This window comes from Trachypithecus francoisi, unplaced genomic scaffold (genome assembly GCF_009764315.1).
Source record: "Trachypithecus francoisi isolate TF-2019V2 unplaced genomic scaffold, Tfra_2.0 Lachesis_group21, whole genome shotgun sequence".
Classification (NCBI taxonomy): domain Eukaryota; kingdom Metazoa; phylum Chordata; class Mammalia; order Primates; family Cercopithecidae; genus Trachypithecus; species Trachypithecus francoisi.
This window is the reverse complement of record NW_022681467.1, coordinates 16017939-16039645: the sequence shown is the minus strand read 5'-3', so window position 1 is coordinate 16039645 and position 21707 is coordinate 16017939. Positions and strand designations below refer to the sequence as shown.

The following is a 21707-nucleotide window of genomic DNA, read 5'->3' as shown; positions in this document are numbered from 1 at the left end:
AAGCTTAAGGAAGATAAGAGCTTTACAATCACCTATTAGATCATTTTTGTTTAGATTTCCTTTAAATTGTTATCTACTTAGAAAAATTATTCTAAAGATTATAATTATAGTTCACAACATAATAAAAGATGCTTTTGCCTTCCTTGTAAAATGTTATTTTCATGGTTAGGAAATTACCCATAAAAGCAAGCTTTAATATGATTTATGCTCTGAGACTTTGGAAGGTCTATATTAATATAAATATTTAGAAGAAAAAATGTATCATCTTTAAAGGCCTTGAATATTTTCATGATGGTGTTTCTTTTTTACAAATAAATCTTCTTTAAAAGAATACTTTCAGTTTTTAAAACATCAGAAATTTCAAATACATACAAAAATAGAATCATGTAATGAACCCCCACTTACCTGTCGTCAGCATCCCAGTTTTAAACAGCATATAGAGAATGTTATTTCATTTATATGCTCATCTATTCCCTCCTCCCCCAACTATTTTAAAGTAGATCCTAGATGTCATTTAATTTTATATGTGAATGATTCAATATACATAGCTCTAAAAGAGAAGTGATTGTTAAAATGTTAAAAGCGCCATTAAAGACAAAAAAGTAATGTCATCAGGTATCTAGTCCATCTTCAGATTTATCTGAATGTCTCTTCAGTTCTTTTATAGTTGAATTGTTCTATTCAGGGCCCGAACAAGGTTGGTGTGCACATTCATTGCACTCGGTTGATTCTCTTTATCATAGAAGAACACCTTCTTTAACCTATAGGAACCCCCCTCCCCAGTTTTTTTTCTATCTGTTTATTTAAGAAAGCAGGTCAAATGTCCTCTGGGATTTCCCACATTTGGATTTGGCTGGCCACATCTGGATGGTGGCATTAGCCTGCCTCTTCCAGCCCCTTATATTTTCTGTAGATTGGTGGTTAGAATCACAGGCCTGATGAGGCTTGGGTCCCTTGTGTGAGAATACTTTGTGGGAGGTGGGTGTTTTTTCTGTTGCATCTCATCTGGCAGCACATGATTTCTGGTTGTATCCCTTCTAATTTCATGCTAACAATGTATATACAATGAAAATGGAGATTTTTATGATTTTTTAAATTAATCAGTATTTTAGATTTGTTCATTAGGTATTTATGTTACTAGTAAATACTGTTTAAGCACAACAAAATTTAAAAGACTCCTGGCCGGGCGCGGTGGCTCACGCCTGTAATCCCAGCACTTTGGGAGGATGAGGCAGGCAGATCACCTGAAGTCAGGAGTTCAAGACCAGCCTGACCAACATGGAGAAACCCTGTCTCTACTAAAAATACAAAAATTAGCCAGGCACGGTGGCGCATGCCTGTAATCCCAGTTACTTGGGAGACTGAGGCAGGAGAATCTCTTGAACCCAGGAAGCGGAGGTTGTAGTGAGCCGAGATTGCGCCATTGCACTCCAGCCTGGGCAAAAAGAGTGAAACTCTGTCTCAAAAATAAATAAATAAATAAATAAAAAATAAAAGACTCCTTTATGTAATCTTCTGAAACTTTGCCTAATTCAGGCAATTAAGGTAAAGATATTGAGGTAATGTTTCAGAATAAAACCTGGGTGTTAGTATACATAGTTCCTTTTTAAATCTGAGTCTATGTAAGGTCTAATTGAGGACCTTAATTAAAATGACTGTAAGTTATTGCGTACCTATCATCATAAGGCTTACATATCCGCCCAATATACGTCTTATGTGAACTCGTAAGGACTCGTATAATAGGAGATAAAAATAAAAAGCACATATATGGTGGGTTTTTTTCCCTATGAGAACGCAAATCAGCAGGTAGTTAAAACAAAAAGAAAGAAAGAAAAGAAAACAAAAAAGGCATGAGATCTGTTCATTTAAATTCTCTGGAGGAGTGATAATAATTGAGTTAATATGCATTGGCTTCTCATGAATTGCTTCAGTTGTTTAGGGCTTGAATGCCTTAGAAATTAGCTCTCTCCCCTTGCCTCTTCACTGTTGCTATAGAGTCCAGCTAAAGGCCTGTTTGTGTTTAAAGAACTAGGATAATCTCTTATATTCACTGACAGAACTTACATTTTGTTTTTGTCTTCTAAGAACTCTGCAGAGCACTACCATTACTCTAATAAGACTCTCACTACTAATTTCATTATAACATACCAGTAAGTACACAAAGTAAGATTTAGAGCAGTAACTTCCAGACCTGTCTGAGCATCAGAATTCCCTGGAGCTCTTTAAAAAGAATGTAGTTCTTTGGCTCTCACCCCAGGTTCTCTGGGCATGGGGATCCAGGAATCTGTATGGTTGGAAAAGACCTCAGCCTTGGAGATTCAAATTCCCCAGGTGATTTAGATATGGGCAGTGGACTCATGACTGGGAATCGGAAAGACCCTAGACTAGTACATAGATGCTTATCTGAGCTTGATAGTGGATTATTTCATAACTGGAAGAAGTAGAAGAGATGGTAAGTTTTAGGAATATTTAGTGTTTTCATCAATAACTTGAGCGAATGCATCAAAAATGGGTAAAAGACCTAGTACCTTGTAAAATGGAGTAGAAATTCCAAATGACTGTGACAAAATTAAGAGGAATGTTTGTTACAGACAAATGCTGAATAGAAAATGTAGAATAGAAAACAGACTACTTAAAAAGAAAAGGCAGAAAGCAAGCAAGCATGGGACTGGGAAACAAAAACAGGAGTATGACATGAAAGAAGAAACACAGTGATCTTTCTTTAGTTTAATGTTTCCCCCTGAAGCTCCTGTGTTGTTTTCTGCTTCTCATCTTTGCAGAGTTCCCAGAACAGATGTTTGCATTTTGTGTCTTCTTTCATACTCTCATTTATTCTTCCACCCTGCAGCTACCTCCGAAATGCTGCCAATCACCTCTCAATTGCCAGCTGAGTATTTTGTCCTATTTCTGCTGTCACTAATGTCCTCTGGCATTTGATCTTTCAACTCTCTTTTCCAAGACTTCACTGTGGTGGCTGGCCTTCTTCTGGTCTAACTACTCCATGTGGGCTCCTCTTTCTCTGCTGACCCTTGAGCAGTGGTCCTGCCCTTGCCCTTTGATCTCTCACTTGACATGCTCTGCCATAGACTTTTCTTCCGTTTAGCCAGAGTTGCTTCAGTAGATCTGCAGCCATGACTTTTCCACTGAACTCCACCCTTTTCCTTTTCCTTTCCCCTTTCCCGTTATTCCTTTCCCCTTTCCCCTTTCCTTTTTTCTTTTTTTGAGACAGAGTCTCACTCTGTCACCCAGGCTGGATGGAGCGCAATGGAGCAATCTCGGCTCACTACAACCTCTGTCACCCGGGTTCAAGCAATTCTCCTGCCTCAGCCTCCCTCCTGAGTAGCTGGGACTACAGTTGCACACCACCACACCCGGCTAATTTTTATATTTTTAGTAGAGACAGGGTTTCACCATATTGGTCAGGCTGGTCTCGAACTCCTAACCTCAGGTGATCCACCTGCCTCAGCCTCCAAAAATGCTGGAATTACAGGCATGAGCCACCATGCCCAGCCACTGCACACATTATTTCTATTGGCTTTCCAAACAGCTTCACCTAGAAATCTCATTGATCCTCATATCCAAAACTTGGTTTATTATCTTACCAAGTCTATCTATCCTCTGTGTTCCTTAGGAAGCTACCACTCATGTAGTCAACAAACTTAAAAAATATTGTCATTGTCATCACTCTTCTCTGAACACATTTCGTTAACAACTAAGCCTGTCTCTGATTTTTATCTCTAAAGTGTCCCTTGACTGTGTCTCCCTCTTATTAGTCTTGTGGCTACTGATGATCCTTGCCTTCTCCCACTTGACTTTGTTAAAAGAAAAACTTTAGACAAAATAAATATAACAGTTTATTTGAGCAAATAACAATTCATGAATCAGGCAACACTCAAATCCGCAAGAGATTCTGAGAGCTCCGTTCCAGCAGTATGGGCCGTGGGCTTTCATAGGCTGAATGTGGAGGCAAAATAAAGAAATTACTTGATTGGTTATAGCTAGGCATTTGCCTTATTTGGATATGGTTCAATAGGAAGTCCCTAGTTAATGTAACGAATTTGCTAGTTGGTTATCTGCGATTGGCTGAAGCTCCGTTCAAAATTAATCAGTCACAAGGAATGCCTCTAAGTTAAGTTTTGGTTTGTTCATTTATGTAAAGGTTCCTGGTACAGAGACAACCCTAGACTAATGGTTTCTTGCTTATTTTGGCTTAACAGCTTGTTAATGATAGGTATGCAGTAATTTATGATAAAGAGGGAAAAAACATGAAAAGAAATATTAGGAATAGAAGTATTAGTAATGAAAAAAAGACATAATTAGGTTAGGAATAGAAATATTAGTAATGAAAAAAGACAATTAAATTAGATGGAAATTAAAATAATGAAAGACTATTAAGAACAACTTCATGCTAATAAATTTGAAAACTAAGGTGAAATAGAAAAATTTATAGAAAAATATAAATTGTTAATCTGAGCTGAGAATAAATATAAACCCTGAATAGACTCTATTAAAGAATTTAAGCCACTGATTAAAAAAGAAAGCACCAAGTTTAGATATTTTACCAGAATAGTTCTCCCCAAAATTTAAGAACTAGGTAACTCCAGTTTTATGTACTTGAATAAACATTAACATTTCCAATTCATTTTATGAGGTTAGTATAACTTGACACTAAAAACTAGGATCAGAAAAGAAAAGAAAAAACCAGGATAATAAAAGAGAAGAAAATTACAAGTCAATCTCACTCAAATATAAAAGCAGAAATCCTAAACTAAATATTAGCAAGCCAAATTTGGCAATGTAGAAAACAAAATCATGATATCATACAAAGTTGGCTCAGCATTAAAAAGTCAATTTGTAATATTTACAACATTAATAAATTAAAGAAGAGCAATGCATATAGCAATTGTATAAGGTACAGAAAAAGCAACCACTATTTATAATAAAAATTCTTAGAAAATTAGGAATATGTCTACAAAAAGGCTATGACAAATGTTCTCAGCAGTGAGTGAAACATTAACAGTGTTAGCTTTATAATAAGGAGCACCAAAAGATGCCTACCAGCAGCAGTATTCAACACGCTAATGGAGGAGTTCCAGCCCAAAGAATAAAAGAGGAAAAAAATATACAGGTGAAAAAATTGGAGATGAAGAAAAGTCCCTTTTTTAGTACATGGTATGATTGTATATGCAGAAAAGTCTAAAATAGATATACATACAAATTACTCAAATTTAAAACAAAGCCATAGCAAGCAAAACAGAATAGCACTGGCATAAAAATGGACCCTAGACCAACAGAACAAAATAGAGAGCCTAGAAATAAACTCGTGTATATGGCCAACTATTCTTTGACAGGGGCACCAAAAATGCAAAATAGGGAAAGAATAGTCTCTTCAATAAATGGTTGTGGGTAAACTGGGTATCCATATGCAAAAGAATGAACTTGTATCTTTATCTTATACCCTACACAAAAATTAAAATATATTAAAGTGTTAAATGTGAGACATGAAACCATAAAACTTCTAGTAGAAGACGCTGGGAAATGGCTCCTTGACACTGGTCTTACAATGATTTTTTTGGATATGACCCCAAAAGACAGGTAACAAAAGCAACTACATCAAACTAAAAATTTCTGTGCAGCAAAGGAAACAATCAACAAAATGAAAAGGTAACCTATAGAATGGAATAAATATTTGCAAGCCCATATAGCTGATAAGGATTAATATCCAAATATTAAGGAACTCATACAACTCAATAGCAAAAAAAAAAAAAAAAAAGGAAAAGGAAGAAAGGAAACAACTAAATTGAAAACCCAATTAAAAATGTGAGAAGGACCTAAATAGATATTTTCCCAAAGAAAACATACAGTTGTAAACAGGTATATGGAAAGGTACTTAACATAATTTTTCATCAGGAAATGCACATTATGATCACAGTGAGATATCATCGCACACCTGTTAGAATGGCTATTATAAAAAGAGGTAACAAGTATTGGTGAAGGTGTGGAGAAAAGGGAACCTTTGTATAATTTTGATGGGAGTGTAAATTAGTACAGCCATTAAGGAAAACAATATGGAGACTCTTCAGAAAAGTAAAAACAGAACTACCATATGACCCAGCAGTCTCACTTCTGGGTATACATACAAAGGAAATGAAATTAGCATCTTTAAAAATGTGCTGTATATATACAATGGAACATTATTCAGCCATAAAAAAAGAAGCAAATCCTACTATTTGTGTCAACACTGATGAACCTGGAGTACATTATGCTACATGAAGTAAGTCAGACATAGAAAGACAAATGCTGTGTGATCTCACTTGTATGTAGAATCTAAAAAAGCCTAATTCATAAAAGCAGAGAGTAGAGTGATGGTTGCCAGAGGCAGGGATGGGGACAGAGTCTGGCTGGGGGAAAGGGTCAATGAGGGAAGGAAGGGGAGATGTTGGGCAAAGGACACAAACTATCAGTTATAAGGTGAAGAAGTTCTGGGGAATCTAATGTACCCTGTGATGCCTATAGTTAATAATCATTGTATACTTGAAATTTGGTTAGAGAGATCTTTAAATGTTCTCACTGCAAGAAAAAGAGAGAGAACTATATGAGGTGATGGTTGTGTTAATTAGCCTGATTGTGGTTATCATTTCACAATAGATACATATATCAAATCATCATATTCTACACCTTAAATGTATACAATTTTTATTTGTCAATTATACCCCAATAAAGGTGGGGAAAAAAGATTTAATAGGCATTTCAGCTGACAACATATAGAAGTCAGTTACAACAGCAGGCAGTTTAAAAATGTAGTTTTTAATAAATAAAAAAATGTAGTTTTTAGGAGATAACATTTACATGACAACACTAAAAAAACTTTATTCAAAGATATTAAATAAGTTCTTAAAAATAATTAGATTTACCATGTCAAATGTCTGGGAAGTCTCATTATCATAAAGATGTTCATTTTCTCCAAATTGATCTATACATTCAAGGTCTTTCTAATCCAACCCCGAAAGGACTTTTCATGCAACTGGACAAGCTAATAAAAAGATAAAAGGCCAAGAATAACTTCAAGTACTCCTGATGGAGAAGAAAAATAATGTTGGGAGTCAGGAGAGGAAATTGCCCTACTAGATTAAGATTTTTTATAAATAAAACTCAGGTAATTAACATAGTGTTAACTGACTGATGATAAGCCAATGGAATAAAGTGAGTCGGAAAGAGAGGTCTGTGTATGACAGAACTGGCAACCCGGGATCAGTGGGAATCTTCTGTTGAATATTCAATTTATTATTCATTTGGGAAAGAATAAAAATGGATTTCTAAATGGTATCATACACAAAGTGAATGTTCATAGCACTGAGGTTTTTAAAATCAGGTTATAAAACCACATTCATCATATGATTTCTTTTTTGTAGAAAGAAGTAAGAGTATATGTGATTATGTATTTTGAGAACAGACCTAGAAGATATCAAAAATCAAAGTGACAGAGGTCTCTGGGTGGTCGGATTGTTGAAGATTCCTTTCTCTTTACACTTGTTTTGGTCTAGATTTTTAAAAATACATTGAGTCTATGTTACTTTTAATTAGAAAAAAACATTTTTTTACTTCGAATTTTTTTAACTATTCTTGTCTTTTAGATTACATTTAGCATTATTTTTTGCAACTTCTAAACTGCCTCCTCCCCTTACACACATACAAAATAACAGTTTCATTGTGATATTTGACTGGAATTGTCTGGTACATAATAGGTATTCGGTACATATTTGTTAAATAAATATGGGAACAATTCACATCTTTATGTTGGTTAGCCCTTCCAGTTGAGAACATGTCATATTAATCTTTTCAAGACCTTTTCCTAGGTTAGTTAGTTAATGAAAGCTTTGTAATTTTTTAATGCAGATCCCACACATTTATACAATTATTTCTAAAATTATATAATCTTTTCATTTTCCCCCATATTGAGTCAAACCCTTAACTGAGTATCATGTTATGTTATGTTATGTTATGTTATGTATGTTATGTTATGTTATGTATTATGTTATTTTTAGGGACAGAGTCTTGCTCTGTCGCCCAGGCTGAAGTGCAGTGGCGCAATCTCAGCTGACTGCAACCTCTGCCTCCCGGGTTCTAGCAATTCTTCTGCCTCAGCCTCCTGAGTAGCTGGGATTATAGGAGCATGCCGCCACACCCGGCTAATTTTTTTTGTATTTTAGTAGAGATGGGGTTTTGCTGTGTGGCTCAGGCTGGTCTCAAACTCCTGAACTCAGGCAATCCACTTGCCTCGGCCTCTCAAAGTGCTAGAATTACAGGTGTGAGCTACCGTGCCCGGCTGAGTATCTTTAATGTCAGACTTAAAAGTCAGAAAGATGATTTTAATGTAGAAAAACATGCCCTGTTTAGTAAGGTTAAGGACCTAGGTTTATTTAGCTTAGAATAAATAACTAAATTGAAACTGAATACCTATCTTCAAGCATTCGGTAGTGGCCAGCTTTCCTTTAGTTCTGCCGAAGACACACAAAAAAGAAATTCAACTGAAGTGTGAGGAATTTAGGTTAGAGATTGCAAACTGACAATAGAAAGCTACATTGGCTCTCAGAGACATATTATTTGGACCACACAATATATTTTAAAAGTTTGAATTGTTTGCAGAGTTAAAATTTGAAGAGATTTCACATAAAAACTTGGATTTCCAGCTTTTCTGGTACCCCTGTGCCCTAGTTTCTGACGGCAGCCGATGGCTGGTTTTGAAAATCACTGCTGTCCCCTTTAAATAAGTCCTGAGCTCTCTCCAGTTTTCCAGTCAGAACCCAGCCCTTTTCCTGTTACCTGTCTTACCCCTTAGGCGTTAAGTTTGCAACCTCAGTTCATATAAAGGACAGATAAAGTGGCACATAGGTAGGTGTAGCATCTTCTCGCTCTGCATTTTGGTGTTGTTTTTAAAAGATGGTTTTAATGTGGTCCTAGCTGACAAACAGGAAATGAACTAGGAGACTTCCCAAGGTTGTTTCTTGTCTTTTAGGTCCATGATCCTGTTAGAATAGTCCAGTGGTTCGTGAACTCTTTTTCTCATTGCACGTGATCTAGAATCTCAGAGTTGAAATGGACCCCCTGCAAGACAGGGAGACCACAGCGGGTATGCTTCATCTGGTGTTCCTCTGTAGGCACAGGAAATTTGAAATCTATTGCAGAGGGGCTTGCTTGAACAGCGAACAGTTCAAACAACCAGCTACCTCATTTAGAAGGCTTATTAAAAATCTCTGTTTCTTTTATGTATAGTTATTTAAAGATGAGTGAAGGGTTTTAAAGAGAACTTTGAGTTTCATAACTACACAGTATTATGTTATTCTTATCATTATGCATGGCCTGGCAGAGTTATGATTGTGGGAAAATTCAGAGTTTTGAATATCATTTCATCTGTGCTCATTTCATCTATGCTTGTGTGTTATCTGAACACGGTTTTCATATTTAATGTTAAGGGCATTTTTGTAATAAATAAAAAAGTGGGAAAGCAATATGGGGAAGAAATCTGAAGTGATAATTTCTCAGTTTGTTTTATTGTAAATTTTTGTCTCCTCTGAAAAGCTTTCTTATTCCATGTTAACAATCTCTGATGGATCCCATAGAAAATGAAATTTGTAGCACATGTGTCCTCTGGCATTACCCACGAAGTCAAAAGGGTGACAGGTAGAAAATGTGTGTTTTTCTCTAAATAAATTCAGCTCCAAAGAATTATTTTATAAATCATTATTTTTTCACAGTTTTATTTTTTTTCATGAAACATTTCATGCCCCGTTTGTTTTGGCATTAAATAGACATAGCTTTTTTGTGACTCAGAGTTTAGTACTGTCCTTATTTAGGGACATGAAATGTTATCTCAAGGGAACCTTTTTGGAATCTCTAAATGTCTTGGATAATAAGTGAAATTTTTAGCCTAGGATCAAATATTCCACTTACCCACCCAAATTGTTTCCCGGTTGTGGTCTTAGACCAGGATCTTGTATGTATATTCCTAAACTTGTGACAGAACCCTTGGTTTTCAGCTCCTACAGAGTAACCCCTTTCTCCAACCCCATCCATCACCAGCAATAGAGGAGGTCACACTTGGACCTATAACATGTTTCCAAAGGCCCCATCAAGGCTTTTTCACAGGCCACATCTCATACTTAGTCTCTCTTCATGTTTGAAGTGACAGCATCAAACTCATGGTTTCCCTACCCATTCTACCCGAGGCCTTTTGATAAGGACAAAGTGCAACTTTCTGAGTGACACAGTTTGGGCCCAAGTGATCCTGCTGCCTGAGCCTCCCAAAATGCTGAGATTACAGGTGTGCAACTTTCTGAGTGACACAGTTTGGAATTAAAGAGTTACAGCTTCGTTTTTCCTTAATGAGATAGCTTGAAAGCACACATATTCTTCATTTTTTTTTCTTTTTTTTTTTTTTTTTTTTGAGATGGAGTCTTGCTCTGTTGCCCAGGCTGGAGTGCAGTGGTGTGATCTCAGCTCACTGCAACCTCTGCCTTCCGGGTTCAAGCGATTCTCCTGCCTCAGCCTCCCGACTAGCTGGAACTACACTACAGGCGCATGCCACCACGCCTGGCTATTTTTTTGTATTTTTAGCAGAGACAGGGTTTCACCATGTGAGCCAGGATGGTCTCAATCTTCTGACCTCGTGATCTGCCCACTTTGGCCTCCCAAAGTGCTGGGATTACAGGTGAGGTCCACCGTGCCTGGCCTCTTCATCTTTTAAATATGTTGTATGTTCCTAGTCTAGTCTAATACCCAAGATACTGTCAGTACTCAGTTGGTATCAGCCTCTTTCTTCCTGTTCTCTTATTAAATCACAACTGAGCTTGATAACTGACTCATGATTTCAGACTGGAAACAGTCACATGTCTGAATTGGCGTGCAATGCAGAGCTGCTTCCTGGTTAGCATATAGTAATCTGATTGTGACAAAGTGCCCTTTCTTAAAGCAAATATCAGACCACTATCCGACCTACCTAAGTAAGCTTACCTTCACCAGAATTTCAACTGTCTACAAATTCATAATTTGATTTCTTTGAAATTATCATTAGGACCAAATTTTCAAGTCATCTGTATGCCAGTCTTTGCATTGTCATTATAACTTTAGTTTGAACCTATAATTTCCTAAAGCAGTTAAAGGAGAAGTCAAAATTAATAAATGACTGGCATTTTAAAAGAGCTTACAGGTTGACATTTTGTGTTTAGGCAACTGAGGTTTAAAAAAAAAAAAAAAAAGCTTAGCTGGGTTCAGTGGCTCACACCTGTAATCTAAGCATTTTGGGAGGCTCAGGCAGCAGGATCACTTGGGCCCAGGAGTTCAAGACTAACCTTGGCAACATAGGGGGACCCTGTCTCTAAAAACAATTTTAAAACTGAGATGGGTATGGTAGCATGCACCTGTGGTCCTGGCTACTCAGGAGGTTGAAGTGAGAGAACCACCTGAGCCTGGGAGGTTGAGGCTACAATGAGTCGTGATTGTACCACTGCACTCCAGCCTAGGCAACAGAGGAAGACCCTGTCTCAAAAAAAAAAAAAAAATTCAAATGTACAATGGGTTTGTTCTATAACACAACTAGCCTGATCCTCTTCCAAAGTTCAGAGTTCTTTTTTTAAAAGGTAAAGAGAGATTATTTTAGATTAAAGAAGATGTAAGCAAATACATCTCTTAAAATCCATGATTTTTGGTTGGATCCAATTCAAAGGAGAATCAGATCAGTGATACACATTTTGGGACAATGGAGAAATTTGAATATAGATGGTTATTTGATCGATAATGTCATACTCAGTTGTAATAATAGTGTCGTGGTGATGAAGGAGAATTTCCTTGTTGCTCAAGAGCTTGGTTAAATGTTTAGGAGTAAGGTTTCATGATGTCTACTTCGAAAGAGTTTAGAAAATATGTATATGAAATAAGGCAAAATATTAACTATTATTGAATCTAGATGGTGGGTTTTGGGACGTTCATGACCTTTTTCTAGTTTTCTGAATGTTTGAAATGTTTCAGATTATCTGAGTGATGATAATAACGAAGGAGTCATCTCAGGGAGAGAAGTACTGAGGGGCATCTTAGGTCTTCCTGAGCCTGCCTTGTAGTTTGGGAGAAGGCTTTGCTGGAAGAGAGCCACACAGGTGGTGGGTGGGGTCCACAGTGAAGTAGAGTTCACCTGCCCGGAGGTCCTGATGGCTCACCAAGCCACATAGAGGCATTTTCCCAGGCTCCTCCATGAATGGTCTCATAACAGCTGTGGGAGAGGGCTTCCCACTGTTACGCACCAGACCACAGACTCCCCTTGGCAGCTGGGAGGAAGCTCAAGTCGCCTTGGCTATGAATCCCCTGGAAAACAAGTGAGGCTGGATAGTTTTACAGTAAAAATCTCTCATTGAATATTTGCTCTCAGTGTCTTGGGACTGTGAACTGTAACAACCCAAATAAATGACCACTCCCTTAAAACCATTACTCATTGGAGCACGGTACTACTTGAAACTAATCTACTGCCTTGCTAAGCCAGGATGGAATTTGTTCAACTCATATTTGAGTTTTTTTGTCATAATTTTTGCCTTTCTGTTTATGAAGACTGCAAATTTCTAGTACAGCCATTTTGGAGCAGCTTATTTTAGACAGAATATGAAATAAAATAGTAGCGGGACTAATTTGTCCTTTCTTTCTTTCATAAGCATTACTGATCACCTCCCCCTTTTTTTTTTTTAAAGAGACTTACTAGTTTTTGATGAACAACTTAGGTAAGCCAGAAGAAAGTTAGTGTGGTAACAAGTAATCATTTGAGGCTTCATTGCCGCTTTGGAGGTTGTTTGTAGAAGGATAGGGAGAAGTACAACAGCTTTTTACGACATACAGAGAGCAAATGGTGGCACAAGAACTGGAGACTTTTGGAGCTGCTTAGGGGCCAGGGGAGAAGATGGGATCTTGCTGAAACTAGATGATTGTGTTACATTAAGCAATTCAAAAATAACAATTGTTTCTGGAAATGCACATATCCACAGACGCCTGGTGGTAAGATGTTTCTATTGCAAAGCTCTCTCTCCCTCTAACCCAGGTCTCTTCCTTTGTTTAAAGACAGCCTTCTCAGATTTAGGAGGACCACAATCGCCAGCAAGAAAACAGGCATACTGAAATGTGATTTGCAAGTGCCTCGTAATCTTAATACGGTCATCCAGTAGTTTTCAAATGAGAAGATGATCACTATGATTTCCATTTGCTCTACTGACAAGTTTTCTGCATTTAAAACGCCAGCATAGCAAGCTGGGAGCTGGTGCCCCAAGTAGGAAAAGCAAAAGGCCTCTTGGATTCTTTGCCAAATTGCTGTTTAGCTTTAGAGGGTAGTGGAGCTTTGCTTTAGCCCTGGGTAAGTACAAAATCTCAGTGGCTTCCTGAACGCTGCGAAGTCAATTTCATTAAGAGCCAAGATAAGAATGTAGTCTTTATCATTGCCTGTTATCTATAAATAAATGAAATACATCTTCCTAAGCATTTCAGTTCAGTGTGTTTCAAGCACCAATAATTTTCTCTGTTTGTATATCAAATTTAGTGTGCCATAAGAACTTACATAGTACCTTTTGTGTTTAATCTCTCCTTAAGTTTCTCATTAAACAATAAAGTTTCATATGACCAGTGGAATTTGGACTAAGCAGGTGCAAATCTTTTTTACATGTTAAACTTGCCATTTCTCTTGTAGGTGCCATTTGAGCAGGTTTTCCACTGAAACCACTAATAACAATATGCCGTTTAGAAATGATTCCTTTTAACCTAGTTCTCTCCTAGGGGTGGGAGGTATAGGGGTCAAGGTTTCAATAAACTAATTTCTCCTACTAATTTCAGTAACAAATCACTTGAAATCTGCCTTACACTGCTTTCTTTTTCTACAGGGGAAAGTGTCATACTGAGACTTGATTGTTCAGCAGTCCAAATAGGATTTAGTTATCACTCAAATAGTATCTTCAGATACCAGGCTTCCTGGACTCAAAACTGTAGCTTTCATGGTCAACTTCAGATTTAGCCCCTTCCTGATAATAACTTTTTTTTTTTTTTTTTAGATAGGCTCTTGCTTTGTTGCCCAGGCTGGAGTACAGTGGTGATCATAGCTCACTGCAGCCTTGAAGTTCTAAACTCAAGCAATCCTCCTGCCTCAGCCCCCTGAGTAGCTGGGACTACAGGCATGTACCACCATGCCCAGCTAATGTTTTTTTTATTTTTTGAATGGAGGTAGGGTCTCAGTATGTTTCCCAGGCTGATCTCGAGCTCATGGCCTCAAGCAATCCTCCCACTGTGGGCTCTCAAAGTACTGAGATTACAGGCATGAGCACCACACTGGGCCCGATAATAACATTTTATTGCTAAAGATTTTGTATAGAAAGAAGATTTTTGAAATTTTGAACATGCCTCCTGAATCTTAATCGCTTAGACCTATAATCAGCAAAGGTAGAATAACTTAGATATTATATATTTTTTTCTCAGTTCTTTGGAAGACTTGCATTATAAATTAGTACTTGAAAAACACTTTTAAATTTTGCTATATGTGTTTGTGAGTTGCAAATTGTTAAGGATTCCACTTCTTCCCTCAGCAGTTGGACAAATAAACAGATGTAGGAATGACTTCCATTCTCTCAGTGACCTAAGAAATAACATATTTGTTTTAAAGCACTCAGAGTAATGTCAGTGGTGTGTATATTTTGTTTGACATTTTAAGCAGAAGAAAGCCACATGACTGAAATGCAATCTATTTTCAAGTGTGTTAGGAAAAAATATATTTTATCTCAGTAAATCCGGAGATTATCCTTTCATAGATGTCACTGTTATTGCACAATCTGCATGACTAAAGCAATTGTTCTGTCAGAAGCATCGCTTGTTTAGACAGCATCAAGTCTGCGGTCACTGATGTCCTGGGTCTTTCTACAGGAGTGTCAGAAGGATACTGAATATGAAAGTGGAAACTTCTTTAATTGTATTCTTTACCAAAGGTATTGCAGAACAACCATAGTCATGGACTTTGGAGAATCTGACAGTCCTAGAGATTACTTCCTGCAACTCTTGGCCGCTCCAGTTTGAACAGGGGGACCCTCACCCTGCTCTGGTGGACCTTTTGCTTCTGATTCTTCTACCAAATAACTTGACTGCTGACCGTGATAACCAGGAACAGTTTTACTATGATTTCAGGAAAATCATCAATAAAGTAGTTTATACCTGGAGGGAAGCCAGAAGAGAGGAGGAAGGGAGGGAGGAAGGAATTAAGCTGGCAATTTCTGTGACCCATCTGAAAATCTGTTGCCACCCTATAAGATGAATGATAATGTCTCCATTTTCACACATGGCATTTACTCTTCAGGGTCAGGCTTCTTTCATGTAACATTATGTTTGTGAGATGTATTTCTGTTATTACCTGTAACTGTAGCTCATTCACTTTTAGAGGCAATATAGTATTTCAGTGTGTGACTGTATCCCCATTTAAAAATTTACTGTTGATGGATATTTGCATTGGTTCCAGGTTGAGACTGTTGTGAAGAGTGCTATTGTGAACACTGTATGTTCATACCTAAGTTCAGCTTTAGATGCTCAAGCATTTTTTTCAAAGTGGCTGTACCAATTTGTATTCCTGCCAGCAGCGTATGAGAATTCCAGTTGTCCTACATTCTTGCCAACACTTAATGTTCTGTCTCTTTCACTTAGGCCACTCTGGTGAGTTGGAGAAATTAGTTTTTTCCTCATGTCATATTTCTTTTCATCTCATTCTATATAAAGATTTTGACATACTTGAATTAATTTATTTATAGGCAAAATATATCCATGTTCAAATAGGTATGAACTGCTTCTTTTTATGAGCTAATAAGCAGTGAGTATCAGAAGGTGGCTAAGATCTATTTGCAAGCCCCGACTGAATTATCCCATCTGAAAGTCCTAATTTTCAGGCACATTAGACTTCTTCATTTAATTCATTTTACAGTTGAAGTAGCTGAGACACTTCAGGGAGTAGGGACTATGCCAGGCATCATGGTCAGGCCTCCTGGAAGAGGCAAGATAGTAATGTTCACCCTTACCTCTCAAGAGAAGCCCTCTGTTGATTCCTTTATTCTTTTGTTTACTAATTATTATTATTTTAGATAGAGTCTCACTCTGTCAACCAGGCTAGAGTACAGTGATCTTAGCTCACTACAACCTCCACTTCCCAGGTTCAAACGATTCTTCTGCCTCAGCCTCCTGAGTAGCTGGGATTACAGGTGCCCGCCACCTCACCCGGCTAGTTTTTATATTTTTAATAGAGACAGGGTTTCACCATGGTGGCCAGGCTGGTCTTGAACTCCTGACCTCAAGTGATCCGCCTGCCTTGGCCTTCCAAAGTGTTGAGATTACAGGCGTGAGTCACCGTGCCCGGCCTCATTTGCTAAATAATTACTGAATGCATCTTATATGGCAGGCACCGGGCCGAACCTGAAATTTAGTGGCAAACAAACTTTTAACTTAGTGTGATATTCCCTTTCACTTTACAGGTTATGGCTTTCAAATCACAGCCTATTTTCTCAAGAGAGGGATACGTCTTCGCTGCATCAGGAACTCACAGAATGCTGGTAAGAAGCCGATTTCTCGGTTTATCAGACATTTCACACAATCTGCTTGCCCTAAGATAGAGAAGGGATGAAAATTAAGGAATGGAGAGTCCCACTTGCTTCATTGCCTTCATGTCCTTGAGTGTGTCCGAAAGTTTGTGATTTCTCCCAGCTTGTACTGTGTTTACTGCCTCTGTGAGAACAGTGAGCCGGGCCACATCATGCTTTCCTTTCCTGATGCATCTCAGCACTTTCTTTGAGTTTTCAGAGTGACTCAACACAGTTGAACTATGAATCACTTCAATATTGTCTGTGCACACCAAGGCCCTGGCATATGGAGCAGGTGTGTACACAAGAAAGCTCTTTCCCAGCCCAGAGCTCTCAGAGCTTTCCCTAGGTGTGTGATGAGGCCACTTTCCCACGTCACTTCCTCAAGTCTAGATGTCCCCTAAGGATATGATTTCAAATTTGTCCAGCCAGCAACAGTAAAGTCAGAAGCTAATGATCTTTCTCCAGGTTGATCTGAGCACTGGAAAGAAAATTTAGGTCACCTTCCATGGACGATTTCAGTATATGTATATAAGACACGAAGGCCGGGCACGGTGGCTCAAGCCTGTAATCCCAGCACTTTGGGAGGCCGAGACGGGCGGATCACGAGGTCAGGAGATCGAGACCATCCTGGCTAACACGGTGAAACCCCGTCTCTACTAAAAAATACAAAAAACTAGCTGGGCGAGGTGGCGGGCGCCTGTAGTCCCAGCTACTCGGGAGGCTGAGGCAGGAGAATGGCGTGAACCCAGGAGGCGGAGCTTGCAGTGAGCTGAGATCCGGCCACTGCACTCCAGCCCGGGCGACAGAGCGAGACTCCGTCTCAAAAAAAAAAAAAAAAAAAAGACATGAAATAGGAACTTTAAAAAATCAACTGTATAGAGAGACCTGCTGTGGAATCTTCATGATTATCTGCATTTTTTAACTATAAACTCTGCTCGAATATGTTACTCTCTTTTTTGCTATTGTTTGTTTTTGACACAAGGTCTCACTCTGTCACTCGGGTTGGAGTGCAGTGGTGCAATCATGGCTCACTGCAGCCTCAGCCTCCTAGGCTCAAGTGATCCTTCCACCTCAGCCTCCTAAGTAGCTGGGACCACAGGTGTGTGCCACCATGCCTGGCTAATTTTTTTTTCTCTCTCTCTTTTTTTTTTTTTAATTTTTGGTAGAGAAGGGGTCTCACTATGTTGAAGCTGGTCTCAAATTCCTGGGGTCAAGCTGTATTCCTGCCTTGGCCTCCCAAGGTGCTGGAATTACAGGCATGAGCCAACATACCCAGCCTCAGATATATTGCTTTCTTAACAGGCCCTTCCACTTTGTTCAACTCTCTAGTAAAATAAATCAGCTAACCTTGTATCTGTACCCTTTATGATAAGGACTATCATTGCCTAAGTATTTAATTAAATATTAAAATAATGCAACTCTCAATAATGACCTAAACAGAACAAAAGGGTGCAGAAGTTGCTTTCTGTTAATACCTGGCACCAAAATGTTTAAAATCTGCCATTCTAACATTGTTACTTTTCAGAGGTAGAAATGCAAATACAGAGGAATTATTTGATAGAACTGATAATTTTGAATTCCAGTTCTGATCCACTAATAAACTGTTGTATTTCAATTTTATGATTTTTTTGGGAGGGGAAGGTGGACAAATAATGAATTCTGTGGTTCAATTTCCGCTCCCATAAAATGATAAAAGGCTATTTACCATTTATCTCAATAAAGTCTTTTAAGAACTAATGAATAAATATTAATTGCTTTGCTAATTTTGTTCTTCTGGCTTTTCAAAGTCCGTCTCTAGTCACCTAGCCAGATATCATACCTACATGGGATCAAAGTTTAAAAACACTCAGGCCCCCACCTGAAATGGGGGCTTTCCTCATGAGAAGGACTAATTGGGAGTGAGACCAGAACAACAGGTTAATCCCTAATCATGGAGGGCTTTGAATGTTGGGCACTGGGGAGCCATGGTAGGTTTTTGAGCAGGATGAGTGGAGCTCTTTTTTTAGAACTGTTAACCTGCTGTTCTGAATAGGATAACTTGGAATAAGGAGGGTGACTGCCAAGGAGACAGCAGTGGTTGACAGGATAAGGAGAGAGCTGTTACTGGAACAACAACTCCTTAGGCCTTTTGGGATCATTTAAGCTAGTCTAGTAGTATAAGGTGTAACTTGTTTAAATTCTGTGTCCATGCAATTGACACCTTCTTGCTTGGCTTCTAAGCGGTGCATCAAATTGAGATAACGTTATTACTTCAGTCATTGCCATCATGTGCAATGTACCATGTGCCATCATGTGCAATGTCCTTTACTCACCTGATTCATAATATCCATCTTTAAAAAAAATTGGTCTCATGTAAGAGGGAAGCTTTCTTTGTTAGAAAAATGACTTGATTTCTATCACAAGTATCAGACATGTGTATCATAAAAATATTCAAGCAGTACAACCAAGTATGAAAAAGGGAGAAGAGCCCCTCCCCACCCACCTGGAACATACACTGTTGGCATCAGCTCAGCATCCCTCCAGACATCACGCCTGGGTAGCTAGAGGCCGGTGAACAAATGGATGGATGGACAGACAGATGAGAGAAGGAAAGATCCGGATGTCATTACTACCTTGCGTTCCTTTCATTGAATGCCGAGGAGTCCCGTTCAGTGATTCACTCAGTCTTTCCCAATGGGAAGTTGTGGTTTTGTTTTAAGAAGCAGCAATAGTAGATTACTATGAGTATGGTGTAATTTTACCATCTTTATTGTATATTTATCTGTTTTCTTAATAGTTGGTTCATTAATTCCTAAGAGAAGCTGCTGTTTTCCCAGCCTGATTCAGATTAGTAGTTTGCCCTCCAGGGTCGGAGACCTCTCTAAGACTAGCTGACCAAGGAGATGATAAGTAAAGTAACTAGGAAAAACATTGATAGGTCACATTTTTAGATTTTATCTAATATTCCTCTTCCTGTATAAGTCTTACATGCTCATTTTGAAAACATTGATCCGATTTTCCAATAGGGGTTCTAATCAGCAAACAGCCAACTGACACAGAGGGGAGGCTGCAGAGGTTCTGCCTGGGGGTTTCCTGCAATGTAATGGTCCCAGGGCGCAGGTGGACCCATTTGCAGCCTGGTCAGCTCTCCCTAGAGCTTTGCGCTCACCCTGCCCTATTGCTGGCAAACGCTGAAAGGATAGGAGGAGAGGGGAGACGTATGTTTTATATTGTTACTGCATATTGCAGTAACTTGAACAAAAATCTGGGACAACCATTCTGTGTTTATAGTTTTTTGACGCCTTTAAACTTGTTTTTCTTCATTTTATACAGAACTCCATGTATTCCCTGACAGATTTGTGGTTTGTGTCAGTCAGCTTGCATTCAGTCGTGATCTTTTAGCAAACCAGAATGAAGATTTGGTGAGTATGAAAAAGTTCTACAAGTAAGTCTGCTTAAATGCTGAGTTACTGCAAAAATTAGAAAAAAAGAATTGTCTGCTGTTGTCATTCAGCTGATGAGCACCCAACGCATGTTTTAAGGGAACAAGAAGAGCCCTACCTGTTTTACATGGTTATATCAACTAATTTGTGCATTGTTCTTCTTTTCCTGAAGACCATTTTAATCAGCAGTACCTTTTCCATATCAATTGTAAGTGAGAAAGCAGCACATCACAGAAGCTGTGATGGTGCTTATGATAGTGTTTAAATGAAGTAAAGAAAAGTCTTTACGTGAAATGAAGCGAAATCCACATGTTTCCACTGGAGGCTTTCATTGGGGTCAGTGGCTTTTAAATTTTATTCCATGGTGAATCACCGACATTTTCATGAGAACCAGTACTTTTCCCCAGTGTATTATTTCACAGCTGATAGGGTTCATTCTCTCTTTCTCTCTCTGTCTCTCTCTCTCTCTCTGTCTCCTTCTCTGTCTCCCTTTTCTCATGCTAAGTCTTGAGCTCCAACAGGGCCTGTTTCTGTTTAATTGGAGTTGTCTCTTCAAATAGATAAAGAAAACTGACTCAGAATTGCAGCTGACTGCTTTGTCTTTTAAACTGAACATGTACACTTGAGAATCTCCTCGTTGCATGTGTGTGTGTTTGCTGCAGCCACGGTCCAGTCTGCCTGACTTCTACACAGAGTTTTTTTTCATATTTTTGGACGTATGACTTGAATCTTTAACGAACAGGGACATATGACTTGAATCTTTAACAAACAGAAAAAAAAAAAAACCCAGCAGACATTAACCGGGCCATGATGAATGACATAATTATTATGCTTCTAAAATAATTTATGGGAATATCAGATTACCCTTGATGTTTATTATTTTTTAATCCATATGAAATCTGAAATTTGGCCCACATCATCTAAAACCAGCTTCTTATCTCATCTTAAATAAATACGTAAGAAGAGTGTTTCAGAGGCTACAAGGGTGAGTAGAGACCCAGGAAAAGTAAAGAGCAGAGAACTTGTATTTAAGTTTAGATGTCTGTGTTTGGTGCAGAGGAACGCTTCGCAACAGCCAGTGTGGTTCATATCTCCTCTTCTTCATCCATCAGTCAAACTCTTAAGAATACACATTAAATGAATGAGGCAAATTTGGTGAAAAGCAGTAAGTTTGTCCTTTGAAATATGTCCAGGATGTTGAGTTATCTTCGTAAACTAATAAATACTAAAGTGGCAGTGCCATTGGCATACATCTAAACTATAATATAGCTTAACTGATTCAGAGCAAGGAAGAAATTGATCTATGGTTTAAGAAAACAACAATTAACTGTTCCAGAAAGTATTATTACTTTCAAATGAAATACAGGAGAAATTAGATCTTCTATCTGATATGTAATATTAATACTTAGTATCTTAAATTATTAAGGAGGGATTAAAACATCTCAATACAAATGAAATATTATCCCCCTTAGGGGCCTTGGTATTTATACAGATGTAAGTTTTCTATAGCGGCTGTCATATAAATCCTGTAATCTGGAGGACTTCCTAAACATTGAGAATTTTCATTCTGAAAATCTCACCAGTCTGAGCCTTTTACATGACTGAATTCAGTTTCTTTGTCTTTAAAAGGTTCTGATAACCAGCAATACATGACCAG

The 21707-nt window shown here is 38.2% G+C and overlaps 1 protein-coding gene across 5 annotated transcripts in view; it reads left to right on the top strand.

Annotated features, from left to right (window-relative positions):
* SLX4IP (SLX4 interacting protein) overlaps positions 1–21707 on the top strand; it is a 204240-nt gene that overhangs the window by 159468 nt on the left and 23065 nt on the right. For all 5 annotated transcript variants that reach the window (XM_033185613.1, XM_033185610.1, XM_033185609.1 and 2 more), the window contains 2 exons: positions 16521–16598; positions 19941–20029. In XM_033185613.1, the coding sequence (XP_033041504.1) occupies positions 16521–16598; positions 19941–20029 (167 nt within the window). The remainder of the gene's footprint in view (positions 1–16520; positions 16599–19940; positions 20030–21707) is intronic.